The sequence below is a fragment of the Urtica dioica genome, chromosome 11 (genome assembly GCF_054948205.1).
Source record: "Urtica dioica subsp. dioica isolate 48M chromosome 11, U.dioica_male_clone48M_v1_H2, whole genome shotgun sequence".
NCBI lineage: Eukaryota > Viridiplantae > Streptophyta > Magnoliopsida > Rosales > Urticaceae > Urtica > Urtica dioica.
Window position 1 is genome coordinate 15280033 of NC_142766.1, and position 17690 is coordinate 15297722.

General features: G+C 41.3%; 3 protein-coding genes and 1 long non-coding RNA gene across 4 annotated transcripts; 1 reads left to right on the top strand and 3 right to left on the bottom strand.

The window, feature by feature from the left end:
- LOC149381577 (uncharacterized) lies at positions 1 to 2488 on the top strand. Its single transcript, XM_089601381.1, has 7 exons — positions 1 to 199; positions 293 to 454; positions 710 to 917; positions 966 to 1375; positions 1629 to 1705; positions 1817 to 1898; positions 1986 to 2488. Exons 1-7 carry the CDS (start codon positions 1 to 3, stop codon positions 2486 to 2488), a joined length of 1641 nt encoding a protein of 546 aa, XP_089457507.1.
- A 426-nt stretch (positions 2489 to 2914) lies between these two features.
- LOC149381578 (pentatricopeptide repeat-containing protein At3g61360-like) lies at positions 2915 to 5189 on the bottom strand. The gene has a single exon (XM_089602116.1). It carries the CDS (start codon positions 5071 to 5073, stop codon positions 3574 to 3576), a length of 1500 nt encoding a protein of 499 aa, XP_089458242.1. The 5' UTR covers positions 5074 to 5189; the 3' UTR covers positions 2915 to 3573.
- Positions 5190 to 5403: 214 nt separating this feature from the next.
- LOC149381579 (uncharacterized) lies at positions 5404 to 7522 on the bottom strand. Its single transcript, XR_016293887.1, has 3 exons — positions 7402 to 7522; positions 7242 to 7294; positions 5404 to 5865 (listed from the first exon to the last, which is right to left on the bottom strand). It is a non-coding gene; the product is annotated as an uncharacterized LOC149381579 (long non-coding RNA).
- A 7577-nt stretch (positions 7523 to 15099) lies between these two features.
- Positions 15100 to 17690, bottom strand: LOC149381580 (CBL-interacting serine/threonine-protein kinase 2-like). The gene is made up of 2 exons (XM_089630258.1): positions 17567 to 17690; positions 15100 to 17157 (listed from the first exon to the last, which is right to left on the bottom strand). Exon 2 carries the CDS (start codon positions 16731 to 16733, stop codon positions 15387 to 15389), a length of 1347 nt encoding a protein of 448 aa, XP_089486384.1. The 5' UTR covers positions 16734 to 17157; positions 17567 to 17690; the 3' UTR covers positions 15100 to 15386.

The following is a 17690-nucleotide window of genomic DNA, read 5'->3' on the forward strand; positions in this document are numbered from 1 at the left end:
ATGTCGGCCTCCGACCCAGTTAGGAGGTATTGTATACCCGTTCTCGGAAAAAATAGCGCCCACCAGTGTATATTTTGCGATCACATTATGGGAGGCGGCGGCATCACAAGAGTGAAAAACCACCTAGCCCATGTAGACCCAACCAAGAGTGTCAAATTTTGTGAAAAAGTCCATCCTGAAGTGAAAGCAGAGATGCAAGGTTTACTTCAAGACAATGTCGTAAAAAAGAAGACGAAGTAGTCGTTGGATTCTAAGCTTTGCAAGACATTGAATAAAAATGTTAGCGTGGAAGAATCAGACGAAGAAAACTACGAAGCTCAATTACAAGCTGTGATGAAGAGGTCAAGACAAGAGGTGGCTCAGACAGAATGGGAGGCTCGGATGATGTCGGGGCCTGACAGTGATTCTACGGCAAAATCTCCACCAGCTGCTCTGTCATTATATAAGTCAGCGAGTGCTAAGCAAAAAAAAAAAAATTGATGAGATGGTGGAGCCGAAGAAGAGAACGTGGCTCGGAAGATCTATAACAAAATTCTTTGTTCACCAACATGTGCCGACGAGTAAGGCGGACTCGCATGAGTTCAAAAATATGATAGCGACCGCTCAAGATCTAGGTAATCCTCAATTCGTGATCACTAATTGTATTTCCATATTGTCGCATCGCATGTGTTCTTGAAACGTTAACATGATGTATATTGGCATATTGCAGGTCCTAATGTTCCTATACCATCTCCGTATGAAATTCATAACAAGTACCTCGATATGGAGGTTGCAGATGCGGAGAACTACATTGAAGAACAAAAGAAGCGGTGGGTAAAATACGGATGCACCATACTCATTGATGGTTGGACGGGGCCGACCAGACTGAGCATCATCAACATTATGGTTTATTGTGCTGGTGCAACGGTGTTCTTAAAGTCTGTTGATGCATCCAAGCATACGAAAACATGAGAGTACATCTACAGAATATTGAGGTCAGTGGTCAAAGAAATCGGAAAACATAATGTCGTCCAAGTTGTGACCGACAACGGTTCGAACTACAAGAGTGCCGGTTTGAAATTACAACGCAAGTACAATGTGTACTGGACACCTTGCACACATTGTCTAGATCTGATGTTTGAAGATATTGGGAAGATGGATAGTGTTAAGCAGACTATCAAAGCAGCGAGGGATGCGACTAAATTCATCTACAACCATAGCATTGTATTGTCCAAGTTACGGGACACATCCCCAGGTGAAATCATCCGTCCCGGCGCAACAAGATTTGCCACGAACTATCTAGCTTTCAGAAGTCTCCGAGAGAAGAGAGCTGCGTTGATGACGATGTTCAGTAGTCAATGGTGGGATTATTCCAAATTGAGTGCAACACCTACAGGTAGATCCATATCGGAGACTTGTTTAAACTCCAGGTTTTGGCATTCGGTGGACGAAGTGTGTGCCATATTCGAGCCGATGTACACAACTCTTCGATTAGTGGACACTGAGGTGCATCCACGATGGGATTACTATACTACTTCTTCCACGAGATGAAAAAAAAAAGTTGGAAGCGATGAGTGGGAAGAAATGGGTCGTCAACATCGTGAACCACAGATGAAGTACTCAAATAGAACATCCACTACACATTGCAGCTTTCTTCATAAATCCAAAGTTGCTGTTTAACCCGGATATAACCATGAACAATACTCACATGGCCGCTGTCACAAAGGTATTCGACTTCTTGCGTCTGGATCTTGATGGGTCAACTCTTGGGAGATAGGTATAAATTCTTACAATGTATATCACATTATGAATATATAAGTCTTATTTGATTTTGTAGTTACAGTTAATCGCATTTCGAGACGCTAGAGGGGATTTCTCACAAAGAAGTGTTATTTCAGCACGAGGCACCCTTTGTGCAAGTAAGCTTGTGAGATGAATTGTATGCATTAACTATGTCATGGAATAGTATGAAATGACATGATATGATTTATGTCACATGATTGCAGGTGAGTGGTGGGAGCTCTACGAAAATTGGACCCCGACTTTACAAACGTTGGCCATTCGAATTTTATCACAAACTTCATCCGCCTCCGCTTGTGAAAGGAATTGGAGTACATTTGCCCTTGTCCACACAAAACAAAGGAACCGTCTAGCGTACAGAAGATTCGAGAAGCTTGTTTTCTTCTCATACAACATGAAGTTGCAGCTCCGAGAAGTAACTCGGATTCATGATAACAACCTCACCCCGATGGATCATTTCGATATCATCGAACGAGCTTTCGAACGCTCGGGGAATGACAATGAGGGAGACGACGAAATGTTCCGTTGGACTGACGAAGTTCACATGGACGACGTCAACCAGAACCCGGATCCGACAGTAGATGAAGCAACTCGAGAACATGGAGTTGATCCGGAGCGAGTGCTGAATGAGGACGTCCAACCTCAACGCAGATCCAGAGACAGTTCGGATTCAGATGACGGAGGTTCAAGTCGTAGATCAAGTGGATGAGGTGGAGATGAAGGTAGATCAGGGGAGGTGGTGGAGGTTCATATCGGGCTGGAGGTTCCTTTAGTGCTGGAGGTTCATATGGTGATGTCGGCGGTGCTCAAGTTGGATACGCACCATCGGAAGAAGATTATGATCGTCTTCATCACCCTGCCTTTTTTTATTCCGGATACGGGCGCAGAGGTCAGGGCGGATGTAGGAATGATGTCATGTCATTTACGTCTAGCAATGACGTTGATGACTTGTCCTACAACTTCGGATCGGTATCAATTGATCCTCAAGGCACGGAGTCCTCTTATGATGACGGATCTTCCAGTTACAACCAGGACTACTATCCACCAAGTCAAGCTCCCGAAACGGTGCGACCAATTCCAGGTTATCCCCTCCACTCCATGTATGTTGCTTTATCTCAGTATGAGTATGACTATCACTTGGACATGTACTTTCGTGCATATGCTCATTACATGAGTTGGTATGATTACTGTATGACCACTGCATACGGTCGCTATGAGTAGTCATTTATATTTCTTCTATGTTGAATTTGTTGAACTATAGTATTTGGTGGATTGTGTTGAACTTTATCATTTTGGTTTATACTATTGAACTTACTTTTTGTTGTGTTTGTAATTTGGTATTGAGTTGAAACATTGTACACTATTTTTTATTTTATGAATTTTTTTTTTATTAAGGAAATTCATAGCAAGCCTTGTCATGAAATTGTTGGGGGGTTTCGTATACAAGTGATAATTATTAGAAATGTAAACTGCAAACGTGCTTCTTTATTATCCTTTTGAGTTCTAAGTACTTATTTTATCTCTCTCTCTTCTTTTCTTCCCTTTTATTCCTTTTACATGGAGAAATTTATGAATCACATTCGACTAACCTGAGCCAATTAGAACACCGTGAGATATTGTACAAACCATCAGCCCATAGTAACAAAAACTTCTTAAACAGTGTGAACCAACTCAACAAAAAGATATCACCTTGGTATTATGAAACCTCAATATAAACTCAAACCATAAATTTATCAATATATAAATTTATAAAAAAAAAAAAAAAAAAAAAAAAAAAAAAAAAAAACTTACATTTTAAACGACTCTCGAGCGAGGCAAATGAGCCCTTACTTTCTTCCCCAACTCTTTAAGCTCCTTGAGCTTATTAACTTCGCAGCTGCGCGATAACAGCTTCTTCACCATAAGAAACGCCGGGTCGCTCAAATGCCTTCCTCTCTCCAACACCTGTTTCGAGCAATCGAAAGCCTCTTGGACCAAGCCCCGAGAGCAAAGCCCCGCGAGCAAGAGCTCCATCGCGTGGGCGTGAGGACAATTCCCCTTCTCCACGAGGTACCTCCACAACTCCCACCCCAAGTCGACCCGAGCGTTCTCGCAGAAGAATCTCATCAGCACCACCGTGGTTCCGACTCCGGGCACGAAACCCCTCTCGACCATCTTGTCGTACACCCGATTCACGCCCTCGAAGTCGTACTCCTTTATCATCGCGGAGAAGACGATACGGTACGTCGTGTCGTCGTGGGAAACGCTCTTCTCGCTCATCTCGTCCATCAACGCGGCCGCGGAAATCAAGTCTCCGCACCGGACGAGCGAGCCCATGTAGGAATTGTAGGCCGCGGTGTCCACGGTCAAGCCTCGCGACTCGATTGCTCGGAAAAGTTCGCGGGCCTTGGACGAGTCCTTGACGACCCCGGCCCCGTGGATCAGTGTAGTGAGCGTGCCCAGAGTCGGTGACATGTTTTTTTCCCGCTCCATCTCCTCGAGGAGCCTCAGAGCGTCCACCAGCTGGCCCGCCTTGCAAAACGCGTCGATCCTTAGGTTGTACGTGACCTCGTTGGGCTCGAACCCTCTCGCGACCATTTCGTGGTAGAAGAGCTCGGACGAGGCGAGGTCTCCGGTTTTCTTGAACCCCGAGAGAAGGATGTTCATGCTCTTCTTGCCCGGTGGGAATCTCGTGTACATCGCCACGAACGCTCGCCTCGCCTCCTTCAGAAGAGCGTTCGAGCAGAACGCTCGGAGGAGGACGTCGAACTCGTCCGTCCCAAATTCCCGCCCCGTGAATATCTCCTTATCCATCTTCTCGAAAGCCTCGAGGGTTTCTCGGTACGGCTTGAACTTTGCGATCTTTTCCATCACGATGCTCATCGACTTCAGGGTAAGCAGGGACGGGTGCTCGGTTCTCATCGACTTCATCAACTCCCAGGCGCTCTCGAAGTGCCTCATCCGCACGAGGATGTGGAGCGTCTTCTCGAGAGAGTCTGCGCTCGGGCCGGACCGGGAGTGGCGGAGAGAGAATTCGAAGAACTCGAGCGCTTTGAGGCCGTTCGAGTGCGCCGAGAAGAGGCGGCCGAGGACATTCTCGACGAAGTGGTTGGTCAGGACTCGCGGCGGGGCGTGTAACAGAAGGGTCGGTTCGAGCGGTTGGTCTGGATAAGGATGCTCGTTGATAATTTTCGCGATTCTGTCGATCTCGTCTCCGGTTTCCCGAGATGGATCGCAGTGGCCAAGTGATCTGGCAAAGAGATTGATGATCTGCGTGCTTTTCTCCGGAACCCGAGTAAGTAGATTGAATCCCATTCGCCTCAACGTGCGGATTCATATTCCCTCATGAGAAAGCATTCGCGTTTGGTACGAGTTTGAACTTTTATTATTGATCCATTCCAAATATCCTGGCCATCAAAAGCGTACAAAATCCAAAAATAGAGAATATTCAGACATGATAAATATATGTAACAGAGAAATAGTTATGAGTAAAAAAAGAAGGCGTTTTCATACACAACAAGTCAAACTAAGGTTCCAGTGGCACTATGAAGAGTCAATGTCAGGGAAAGAAAACTAAAAAAAAAAAAAAAAAACTTTTCCTTTCTCTTATTAGCTTAGGCTTAATCCATAATCAATTATAAATATTCAAGTGAATTGATTTCCAACAAGTGATATTTCCAAAAGTTCACATTGTCGTGCTAAACAATAACAAAGGGAAATTGATCAAACAGGTAATATGCAATACTTATACTTGAGAGTTGATATAGAACAGCCAAACAGTAATGGATAACCATAACCTAACAGCAACACTTCAGTAGATCGTAATGACATGAGACTTATTTGTGTCAAAAGCACGAGCTTTCGTGGAAACTTAATACACTAATCCGACACGTTTCCGAATCCGTTTCGACGCATTTTTCTTATCCGAAATCGTAAATTATAGAACGAAGGTAGGAACTTTTGCGGAGAGAAAGAGCTGACCTGGTCACCGATGACGGCGATCGCCGGAAGACAGTGCGACGGTGTTGGCAAAGCGCTTAGCTTCGTCGAGCAATAGAAAAGGCGCGCGGCGGAGGGTAAAATGGGAAGATCGTCAGGGAGTCGGAGCTTTAAAATTACCCGCAATTTAGTACTTGTTAAACACGGTGAAAATGATTAATTTTTAAAAAGAAATTGTTCATTCTAGTACCAAAAAATAAAAAAATTGCTTCATTTTGAAAAGAATGTGACAAATAGGAACAACTCAATAGAGATTTTTTTTTTTCTCTTTTACCTTGGGAAATTGACATCAATAATATAAATTGCTTGTCATTTAACAAAAATCAACAAAAACTCAAATATTTATACATTTAGATTTTGTGACACATTAGTCACGAATTGATGGCAGTTCGTGACCGATTTAGTATTATATGTCTCAATGTTTGAGTTTTGGTTGATTTTTGGTAAGTGACAAACAAATGATATTATTGTTGTCAATTTTCATTTTACCTTCATTTTACCCAAAGGTAAAGACAATTTGACCATTTTTTCCAACTTTCAATTTTAGCATTTAATTTTTTTTTAATAAAATTAATTTGAATTAGAGCAGTTAATTTGTTCTTCAAGAAAGAAAAAAAAGTGAACTTTATGTAGTAAAGTGTGAATAAGCAGATGAAAATCGAGGAGCCATAATCGTCCAGTTCAAAAGGGGAGCTAAAATATTTCCCTAAACTAGATAAATTCTACGTTATAAACCATGGAATTAAATGACAAAGAACATGAGAATTTCAGCAAGAAAACAATAAAAAATCAACAGAGCAAGAAAAAGATCACACAACCACTTGATCAGAAACCAAAATCCCATTAAATAAGAATTTTTTTTTCTTTCAAAGCAGGATCATTCGGGCCAAAATTTTCAGACCCGAACACTATCCAAAGAACGTGGCATAACTTCATCTACAAAACTTGAAACGCAACGATTCTAATTGCAGAACAAACCTAACACCCATGTCTTTCTAATGATATATTATAAGCTCATTTTGAATCAGAATTACTACCTCAAAAACACCCCGTAACACTGATACACAAATTCGGATTTCTGGAATGTCACTGCTCTAATTTACCATTTTCAAAAATTCATATCTCCCTCAATTCTAACCCAATTTACACGTTCTTACACATTTTAGAAACCTCATGAAGTCTATTATCCAGGAAAAATGATAGAAAAAAATAATCTTAGACTACCTAAACCTAACGACGTCAGTTTTGTATGGCTGTGAAACTCAAAATCAAACCAAATATTGAGCAAGACCTTGAAATCAATTCTAGCACCCAAATTCAACCAAACTCAATCACAAACGAGCCATAATCAATGGATATTCAGAGAATTCACAAACAAGAATAAAAGCCCCAAACGAAAACCCTAATTTTTGGGCTGAACAGAGAGAGAGAGAGAGAGAGAGAGAGAGAGAGAGAGAGAGAGAGAGAGATTTGTTGCCCTTTACCTTGTTCAAACTCAGAGTATCTTTCCCTTGTCCTCAAAACCACGGGCAGAACCCTTCACGAAAACCAAATCCAAATACGAGCTCAGAGCGAGACCATGAAGAAAAAGAAAATAGGCGGACGAAGAAGAAGAGAAGAAAAGGAAAGATGACGGAGACTCACCGAACAACCACGAGCTTCCTTGCTCCCAATTAGAATGCCTCTCACCGAATCCCCCACCTCGCCTAGACCAACTCGCTCACTGGTAATTATTTTAAATTGTTAAACATTTGCGTAAATTTTTTTAAAATTAGTGCATACATGAAAAAAAAATAAGATGAGTTTATTCTTAATATCAATATACATAAACATAAACCACTACGTGTTATTTATATAAATAAACGTAATTAGAAGAATATATCTATATATTTTACATAAACAAATGAATAAAATAAAATAAATTAAAAAGAAAACAAGAAAAAATATACATGAAAAGAGGTCTTAAAAATATATAGTCCATCAATTTGTTTTCTTTATATGTATGATATGCTATGATTTTGTTGAGTTTAAGATCAATCGAATTAATAAAAGTATAAGCGGTGAGATAATTAATCATTAGCTAAAATTTACATATAAACCAAAAGGACTGTACAAATATATCTATTATTCAATATTCTTTATACATCTAAACATCACATACATATAAATATAAAGAACATACAAAAGAGGGTGGTATCATTTATACATTATTTTATATTTCAGAAAAATTAAATTTTATTTTTTATGAACTGCTTGAATTTTTTATTTTTTCTAAATTGCTTGAATTTATTTTTCCACTCTAACTCTATAATATCATTCATTATCATTTATAATGTAAAGAAATTACAACCCGCGGCAACGCGCGGGTATATTGTATTCTAAAATTATCCCAAGTCTTAGTATGTCTCTTTATATTAGTGATGTTGGAATAGAAGAGGCCCAACATTTTCATCTGGGCCAAGCCCATTTCTCAAGCACCAACAATGAGAACCTCGGAGGAGATCAGAGCCGTTCATGAGGGTGCGATCTAACGGCTGGAGATGAAGCAGATCCTTTTATTTGGAGCAGGGTATTTAAGTGAAAACCCTAGTTGAACGTTTCAGCAAAAAAAATCAGACTTACTCTCTCTCTCTACCGAACTCTCTCTCTCTCTCTCACTGAACACCTTGCAGCCTCTCGCTGTTCTTCTTGGTTTTGATATACACTCGGTTCTTTGCTCTCATTACTGTAACCCGGTGTGTTCTGTTCGAGTGTGGTCGCTGCGATCTAGTGGAGAAATCTCCAACTCGGGACTCTTGATTGAGTCAAGAAAAGAACTAGGGTTTCGGATCGGTTTGGGGGTTTTCGTGTGTATTGTTTCAGCGGTACTTTGTTGGTTGTAATCGGTGGTTGTGTGCTTGTAAAGACTTCTGTGATTAGTGAATCGAGCTTATCCTCTGAGCTCAACGTGGAGTAGGCATTTGGACGCCGAACCACGATAATCCTCGGTGTCTTTTATTTTTCTGCACACTTATATTCTTTGTTTCAATTCTCTGCATAGATTGTTTAGACTCTGGATAGTTTTACTGTTTCTAATTGGTTCTTTATTAAAATCTTGAACCGGAAATAATTAGGGCTGTAATTGTGTGTGGAAGTTGCTGAGTTGTTCCTGTTTTGCCATCCAAAAATACTTCAGTCACGGTATTTAATTCCCACAGTGGTATCAGAGCTTCGTTTTGCGATCTCAGTGACTCGGTATTTTTTGGATTTGGTAGACTAGGGTTTCTGTTCTTTGTTGTATTGTTCGAACAATCACGGGTCGGTTTGAGTTTCTGGTCCGTGATTTGGTTCGAGGTGGAGGAAACCCTAGATTGAGAGTTCTTGTGTTCTTGTTGTTGTTTAGAGATACCAGTCGAGTTTCTGGTTGTCTCATCTTAACAGCCCGACATTCTTTTGCTTAGAAATATCTCTGTAGTTTATTTCTTGAAAGAATTTTGATACTGTTGTATTTTGTATTCTTCTTGCGTACAGGTGTGAAAACTGAAAGGATATTCAAACCTATTGGATCTGGACTGAGACGGACTGCTTTTCGAGTTTATTGTAGTCCTTCGGTGATCTGTAATAGTAGCTATTGAGTATCTGGTTGTATTTTTTTTACTTCAGTTTTTTGTTTTGTTTTTAATTCTCTCTTTTGTACAATAAAGAAGTGATATCTTTCTGTGTTTGTTTGCCTTATACCATAAGATCTTGTATTCTGAAATATAATATTGAAGATCTTGTTGCTTTCTTTTTCTGTGGTTGATAAGTCCTAGTTCTCTTTATAACTTTGACGTATACCATTTGTTTTCTTTTCTGTTGGATCTTTAAAATACAAGTTACTTCCTCAATAAGTTTCTTGATTTTCAAAGAACCCTTACCGCTCTTATCCTATCTTCTGTCAAGGAACAATGACATCAACACGTCTTGATGTGGCGGTGTTTGATGGCAAGGGTGACTTTGACATATGGAAGAAGAAGATGAAAGTTCTCCTGTCTCTCCACAAAGTCCACTGGGCTCTCGAGAAGGAACTGGAAAAGTGGCCAGAAGCAATCCAGGCAAAGAAGGCTGAAGTGGATGAGGAGGCCTTCAACCTCCTATTCATGAACCTAGCCGACAGAGTCATCAGAAAGGTAGATGGTGCTGACACTGCACTGAAGTTGTGGGTAAAGCTCGAGTCTCTTTACTCAAACAAATCTGCCCCCAATTTAGCTTTCATAAAAGGATCTTTGTTTTCTTTTAAGATGGACTCATCAAAATCCATAGATGAAAACTTGGACGAGTTTTTGAAAATTAATTTGTTGCTAAAAGGGACAGATCAGGCCTTGGACGATACTAGTTTGAGCATGATCATTCTTAACTCAATTCCCGACACTTATCAAGTTGTAAAAGATATTTTTCAATATTCTACTACTATGCCAACTTTTGATCAAGTTTGTAATGCTTTGAAAACTAGAGAATTTGAACTGAAAAATAAGAAAAGAGTTGGGAATAACCTTTTTGTTAAAACTAAGAATGATCAAGCTGCTAGTACCAAACCAGGCAAGAAAAAGAAAAAGGCTCAATCTGACAAGAAGGAAAAGGAAACCAGAAAATGTTTTCATTGTAATAAGGTTGGACACCTTAAGAAAAATTGTTTTGCTTTGAAAAACTTGTCGAAAGCAGAGAACCCGGAGTCTAATGTCGCTAGTACAAGCACAGGCTTTACTAGTGAAGTCTTGAATGTCTCTGACATCTCATGCCATGATAATTGGATATTAGACACCGGGTGCTCCTTTCACATGTGTCCAAATAAAGACTGGTTTTCTGATTTCAAGCTTGTTGAGAATGAATCTGTTTTCATGGGAAACAATGCCATTTGTGAGGTTCATGGCATTGGCTCCATTGATCTTAGATTAGACAATGGAAACTTAGTAACCCTCACTGCTGTTAGATACATCCCAGATCTGAAACGCAACCTCATTTCTCTTGGCGTTCTTGATGATCTGGGGTGTAAGTATGAAGTTTTTAATGGTGTTATGGAAGTGTGCAGAAATGGCCGCCTTGTTCTATACGGTAAAAAATATTGTGGGTTGTATGTTCTATGTGGCTGCCATGTTTCCGCCTCTACACATTCTGTGACTGCAAAGACTAACAGCGTGACGGAGAAGTGGCACCTAAGATTGGGGCATATGAGCCAAGGTGGTCTCAATGCTCTCAGCAAGCAAGGTTTGTTGGGTAAGGATAAGATTGTTGATTTATCTTTCTGTGAACCATGTGTGTTAGCAAAACAACATAGGTTGAGTTTTAAATCTGGAGAACACTTATCTAAAAACTGCCTTGACTATGTGCACGCTGACCTGTGGGGTCCGGAGAAATTCGAGACCCACGGCGGCAAGAAATACTTTCTTTCTATTGTGGATGATTATTCCCGAAGGGTTTGGACTTTCCTTCTTAAAACTAAAGATGAAACATTTTCAAAAATAACGGAATGGAAAACCCTTGAGGAAAATCAAACAAGTAGAAAGTTGAAAGCCCTTCGGACTGATAATGGCCTTGAGTTTTGTAATGTGGACCTAGATGAGTTTTGTAGAGCCAACGGTATCCTGAGACATAGGACGGTTAGGAAAACCCCTCAGCAGAATGGTGTTGCCGAACGTATGAATAGAACCCTCCTAGAAAAGGTTAGGAGCCTTCTTTTTACTTCCGGCCTTCCTAAGTCTTTTTGGGGCGAAGCCCTCAATACCGCAGCCTACCTTATCAATAGGAGTCCCAATAGGTCCATAGATATGAAGTGTCCCATAGAGCTTTGGAGTGGTAGGAAACCTAGTTTAGAACACCTTAGGGTTTTCGGTTGTGCTGCCTATGCTCACAACAAAGAGGGTAAGTTAGACCCTAGGTCCCTTAAGTGTGTCTTCCTAGGCTACCAACAACAAGAAGGAACCAAAGGGTATAGGTTATGGGAGAAGGGTGCTAGAGGTGTTAAGATCATCGTGAGCCGAGATGTCATTTTCGATGAAAGCTCTTTCCCTTGTAAAACCACCCTTAGTGTAGAAAGCCTTAGTGAGGATGACCCTAGTAACCCCGAGGTTAGTGAGTCGGATCCTATTAGCACTCCCATAGATGCTCCGTTCGAGGTGGAGCATGTAGAGCCCCAAGAGGTACCCGAACCCGTCGAATTGGAGCCCGAACAAGAAGATGGGCAGATTGTTAATGATGAACCGGATGATGATCGTGTTGAGAATCCGGAGCAATCTGCTCAAGAGGTCTTATCGGACTACCAATTGACTCGTGACCGTGAAAGGAGAGATATAAGACCGCCCTCTAGGTACTCCTATGCCGATCTTGTGTTTTGTGCCCTCCTCTGTGCTAGTGAAGTTAGGGCTGAGCCTAATACCTACCAAGAAGCCATAGAGTCCAAGGACAAAGCTAAGTGGATAGAAGCCATGGAAGATGAGATGAACTCCCTTAAAGTAAACAACACTTGGACATTAATCGAAGTCCCAAAAGGACAGAAATTAATAGAGTGCCGATGGTTGTTTAAGTTAAAGGAAGGTATCTCGGATTCTGATCCCCCTAGGTACAAGGCTAGGTTGGTTGCGAAGGGATATACTCAGCGAGAAGGCATTGATTTTAATGAAATTTTCTCTCCCGTTGTCAAGTTTAAAACTATTCGCATTATGCTTTCTCTTGTTGCATGTTTTGATCTTGAACTTGAGCAGCTAGATGTGAAGACAGCTTTCCTTCACGGTGAGTTAGAAGAACGGATTGTCATGAGACAACCCGAAGGGTTCGTGGACAAGAGTAAGTCCGGTCATGGGTGTTTGCTTAAAAAGTCTTTATATGGACTTAAGCAATCACCTAGACAATGGTATAAACGGTTTGACTCTTTCGTGCTTAGTATTGGTTTTGTGATAAGTGACTTTGATAGTTGTTTCTATTTTTCATCTCTTGATAACCTTCCCGTGTATATTCTTTTGTACGTTGATGATATGTTGCTTATTAGTAAGTCCGTAGATAAGATTTGCAAGTTAAAGACTGATCTTAGCTCGGAATTCGACATGAAAGACTTGGGGAATGCAAAAAGAATTTTGGGAATGTATATTGAAAGAGATAGAAAAAATTGTTTTCTGAAAATTCATCAAAAACCATACTTGCAAAAAATTGTGGCAAAGTTTGGAAACTTGAACTCTAAACTGGTTCAAGTTCCCTTAGCCGGTCATTTTGTTTTGAGTAAAAACCAATGTCCCAAGTCTAGATCGGATATTATCAAGATGGAAAATGTTCCATATTCAAATGCTATTGGTTCGATCATGTATGCTATGATAAGTACTAGACCTGATTTGTCTTTTGCTATTTCTTTACTTAGTAGATACATGTCTAATCCTGGTTATGAGCATTGGGCTGCGCTTAAACATGTGATTGCTTACATAAATAGTTCGTTGGATGTTGGTTTATGTTATAGCAATAGGAATGTGCCTTTTGAGTTGGTTGGTTATGTTGATTCGGATTATGCAGGTGATAGAGATTCGAGAAAATCCACTACGTCTCATTGTTTTCTTTTGGGACAGAATTGTATCACTTGGAAGTCTCAATTGCAGCCCTTGGTTGCGTTGTCGACTACCGAATCGGAATATATTGCCATTTGTGAAGCTTTTAAGGAAGCTATTTGGCTGCAAGGTTTATTAAAGGAAGCACGTCTAATTAAATCTGTTGCTTGTGTGTTTTCAGATAGTCAAAGCGCGATTCATTTGAGCAAGAATCCGGTCTACCATGAACGGACGAAGCACGTGGATGTTCGCTTTCATTTTATTCGAGATCCTATAGCTACTGATGTTATTAAATTGTTTAAAGTTGCTACTGAGAATAACCCTGCAGATATGGGAACGAAGATCGTGACGGTCAACAAGTTCAAGCACTGTTTGGACTTATTGCACCTCGAGTAAGTGGCAATAGAAGATTGAGCAATGACGAGGATAAGTAAAGTTCACTAAATCAGAGGTTCGGAATGGGTCGGTGTTGGACCTAGGTGGAGATTGTTGGAATAGAAGAGGCCCAACATTTTCATCTGGGCCAAGCCCATTTCTCAAGCACCAACAATGAGAACCTCGGAGGAGATCAGAGCCGTTCATGAGGGTGCGATCTAACGGCTGGAGATGAAGCAGATCCTTTTATTTGGAGCAGGGTATTTAAGTGAAAACCCTAGTTGAACGTTTCAGCAAAAAAAATCAGACTTACTCTCTCTCTCTACCGAACTCTCTCTCTCTCTCTCACTGAACACCTTGCAGCCTCTCGCTGTTCTTCTTGGTTTTGATATACACTCGGTTCTTTGCTCTCATTACTGTAACCCGGTGTGTTCTGTTCGAGTGTGGTCGCTGCGATCTAGTGGAGAAATCTCCAACTCGGGACTCTTGATTGAGTCAAGAAAAGAACTAGGGTTTCGGATCGGTTTGGGGGTTTTCGTGTGTATTGTTTCAGCGGTACTTTGTTGGTTGTAATCGGTGGTTGTGTGCTTGTAAAGACTTCTGTGATTAGTGAATCGAGCTTATCCTCTGAGCTCAACGTGGAGTAGGCATTTGGACGCCGAACCACGATAATCCTCGGTGTCTTTTATTTTTCTGCACACTTATATTCTTTGTTTCAATTCTCTGCATAGATTGTTTAGACTCTGGATAGTTTTACTGTTTCTAATTGGTTCTTTATTAAAATCTTGAACCGGAAATAATTAGGGCTGTAATTGTGTGTGGAAGTTGCTGAGTTGTTCCTGTTTTGCCATCCAAAAATACTTCAGTCACGGTATTTAATTCCCACAAGTGAAGTATACGCTAACAATATAACTTAATCGCGACCAAAATGAAAAGAGAATAGATTTCATTGGAGATTAGTATTTTTTTTTTTTTTTTTAGTTATTCTATTATCGAAATTTAAATTACAACAGCTCTTAAAGCTCCCTGTATGAAGATACAAATGTGTGGTCGGATCGCTTTGGTCGATCCGGTCAGATCGGCCCGTAAACCTACACTAGACCCACCTCAATGTAAATATCTACACTCGTATTTTTCTTTTTCCGTGATCATCACCATAATCATAATAATTTATTATTATAGCTTTACATTTTGTTTCATATCCAGGTTGATTCATTTCTGAGGTGTACTCTAGAAGAGTCTGGTTGAGTAAAAAGGCAGCGAAGTTGGTTAAAATAAATCAACTTCGTATTGTAAAATCACAGGCTGAAATATCGAAGAAACTCACTAAAGTTGAGACACGAGCGAAGGCTAAAGGAAATTTCGGCATTATTTTCACGCTCCAAAATCACCGCTGCTTTTGTGCTGGACAATAAGACAAAGATGGCTCCCACGATGAACTTGCTTCCTTTTCTTTTTCTTCTTTATTTTATTATTTGTTATTGTCTAATAAATTAATACAGCTAGTTACCAAGATGCTTATAACGTATACGAGAATCTGATATTGTTCTTCAAAATTGGTGATTTTTTTGACAAGTAAAAACATGTAACTCTGTAGTTTCCGTCAAAAGGAAAAATATACAAAACTCATCAATGCCATCTATACGTCACCCTGTATGAAATATTAGCTACACAAAAAAAAAAAAAAAAAAAAACTGGTAAATGGTCTTTTTAGTCTACTTTTTTGGTTGCTGTTGGTACTGGTCTTGTTATTGTTTCGACCGTTTCTTCTACCGGTTCTTCGCGCCGTTGGTTAACTTCGGAAACCCAAACGATGTCCTTGAGGATGGGCCTTATATCCTCGTCGAGTGTCTTTTGATACTCCATCGTGTCGCCGTCCGATTTCCTGACCTCGACAATGTGAAACGAAGGAGTCAACTCGAAGATCTCGGCGTCGATGGACAGAAATCCCTTCCGTCCCTCTCTGCAGCTCTCGAGACTGAACAGCCCCGCGTCTTTCTTCTTCACTTTCATCCTCAGCCTCTTCCCGATCTCTCCCAGCTTCGACACGATCTCCGTGACGGGTCTCCGGACGAGAAACCTCGTCTCTCTCCTCCGAGGGCCGTCCTCGAACAGGCCCGAGAGGTCGAACCCGGCGCTGAGAGATATGATGTCGAACGCGTTCAGGCTCGGAGGCCTTGTTGGCTCTTGCCTCTCGACGCCGCCGTTCTCTTGCTCCGCCGCCGCGGCCTTCATGAACTTGTACTTCAAACCCTTCCTGTACCAAGAGCTCTCCTTGATCTTTGCCACGGAGATCCTCGTATTCGGGTCCGGATCGAGAATCCGAGCCAACAGCCTCCGAACGTCGTTCGGGAACCAGCTCGGGCATTTGAAGTCCGATTTCCCAATCTTCCTGTAAAGCTCCATCAGATTCGTGTCGTGAAACGGAAGATAACCCGCGAGAAGGACGTACAAGACGACCCCGCAGGACCAAATGTCGGCTTTGACTCCATCGTAGCCCTTCCTGTTGATGACCTCGGGCGCCACGTAGGCGGGGGTCCCGCAAGTCGTGTGCAAAAGCCCGTCTTGCCGTTTGCACTCGGAGAGAGCGCTGAGCCCGAAATCGGAGACCTTGAGATCGTCGTTCTCGTCGAGAAGCAAGTTCTCGGGCTTGATGTCGCGGTGGAAAACGCCTCGGCTGTGGCAGAAATCGACGGCGTTGATGAGCTGGTGAAAGTACTTCCACGCCAATTCCTCTCTCAGCTTCCCTTTGGCCACCTTGTCGAAGAGCTCTCCGCCTTTAGCGTACTCCATCACGAAGTAGATCTTCGTCCTCGTCGCCATTACCTCGTAGAGAAGCACGATGTTCGGGTGCTTCACCATCCTCAGGATCGAAATCTCCCGCTTTATCTGATCGATCAGCCCGACTTTCGTGATCTTTTCCTTGTCTATGATCTTGATCGCAACGCTCTGGTTCGTCACCAAGCTCCTCGCATAGTAGACCTTCGCGAACGTTCCTTGGCCGAGCAATCTCCCCAACTCGTACCTCCGTAGCAGAACGTAAGGCTTACTGTCCATTATCACGCGCTTCGAAAACCCCCAAACACAACAAATTTATATATGTATCTATCTACAACAAACAGGATTGACTTTGAGTAGAGTCTACTCAACCGTCTCCGCTCAAATTCCAGCCCTGTGATGAACGTAAATCGTACCCGACAGTGAGTGGTTCATGAAGCTTTTCGGAGGCCAGAGAGAACGAGCTTTGGTCCGATGGCCCGTTCTCTCGGAGGGTCGGAAAAGCTAGCAATATCACAGCCTCCTCAAGGCTTTTCCGATCACCGATGTCCCTGAGGCACATCTTCCAGCATTCCCCAGATTTTCTTTTTCCGAGAATCCAATCCGGGAAAAAGAGAATCAACAAGAGAAATGCCGATGGATCTTCAAGTAAAACGCTTGAAATTCGGCTCTCAACCTTATAACCCAAGAATCCGAAACCGATCTACACAAACCAATGAGTAAACATAATGTAAAAAATCAGCCATTGTCAAAGGAATTAAACTTTCACGTATCAAAATTGCATATTCTTTTTTTCTTTTTTCTTTTTTCTTTTTTCTTTTTTCTTTTTTTTTTTCATTTTTAAGGTTGCCAAACATGAATTCATTCACAAATTTGTGTAGAATATCCCGCGGTTAAGAAAAAGTTCAGATTTCAGTACTAATCGTCCAAATGAATGTAAAGAACACAAATTTTGTGAAAGGCCGAGGAGATAACAAGAATTAGGCGTAATTCGGCTTGATCTCTCTCGCTTAACCACAATTCTTTGAAATGATACACGAACCAAACAACAAATTATAACAATAATAACAACGATAACCAGAAAAATGAAATAAAAGAAGAAGAAGATCTACCTCTGTAAATTCGATGAGCTAAGAAATCGCGTAGTGAATTTCCACCCAAGAAGACCGGACCAAGAAACGAAAAAAAAAAATTTGTTTGGATTTGGAGAGAGAGAGAAACAGAGATTTTATTTTT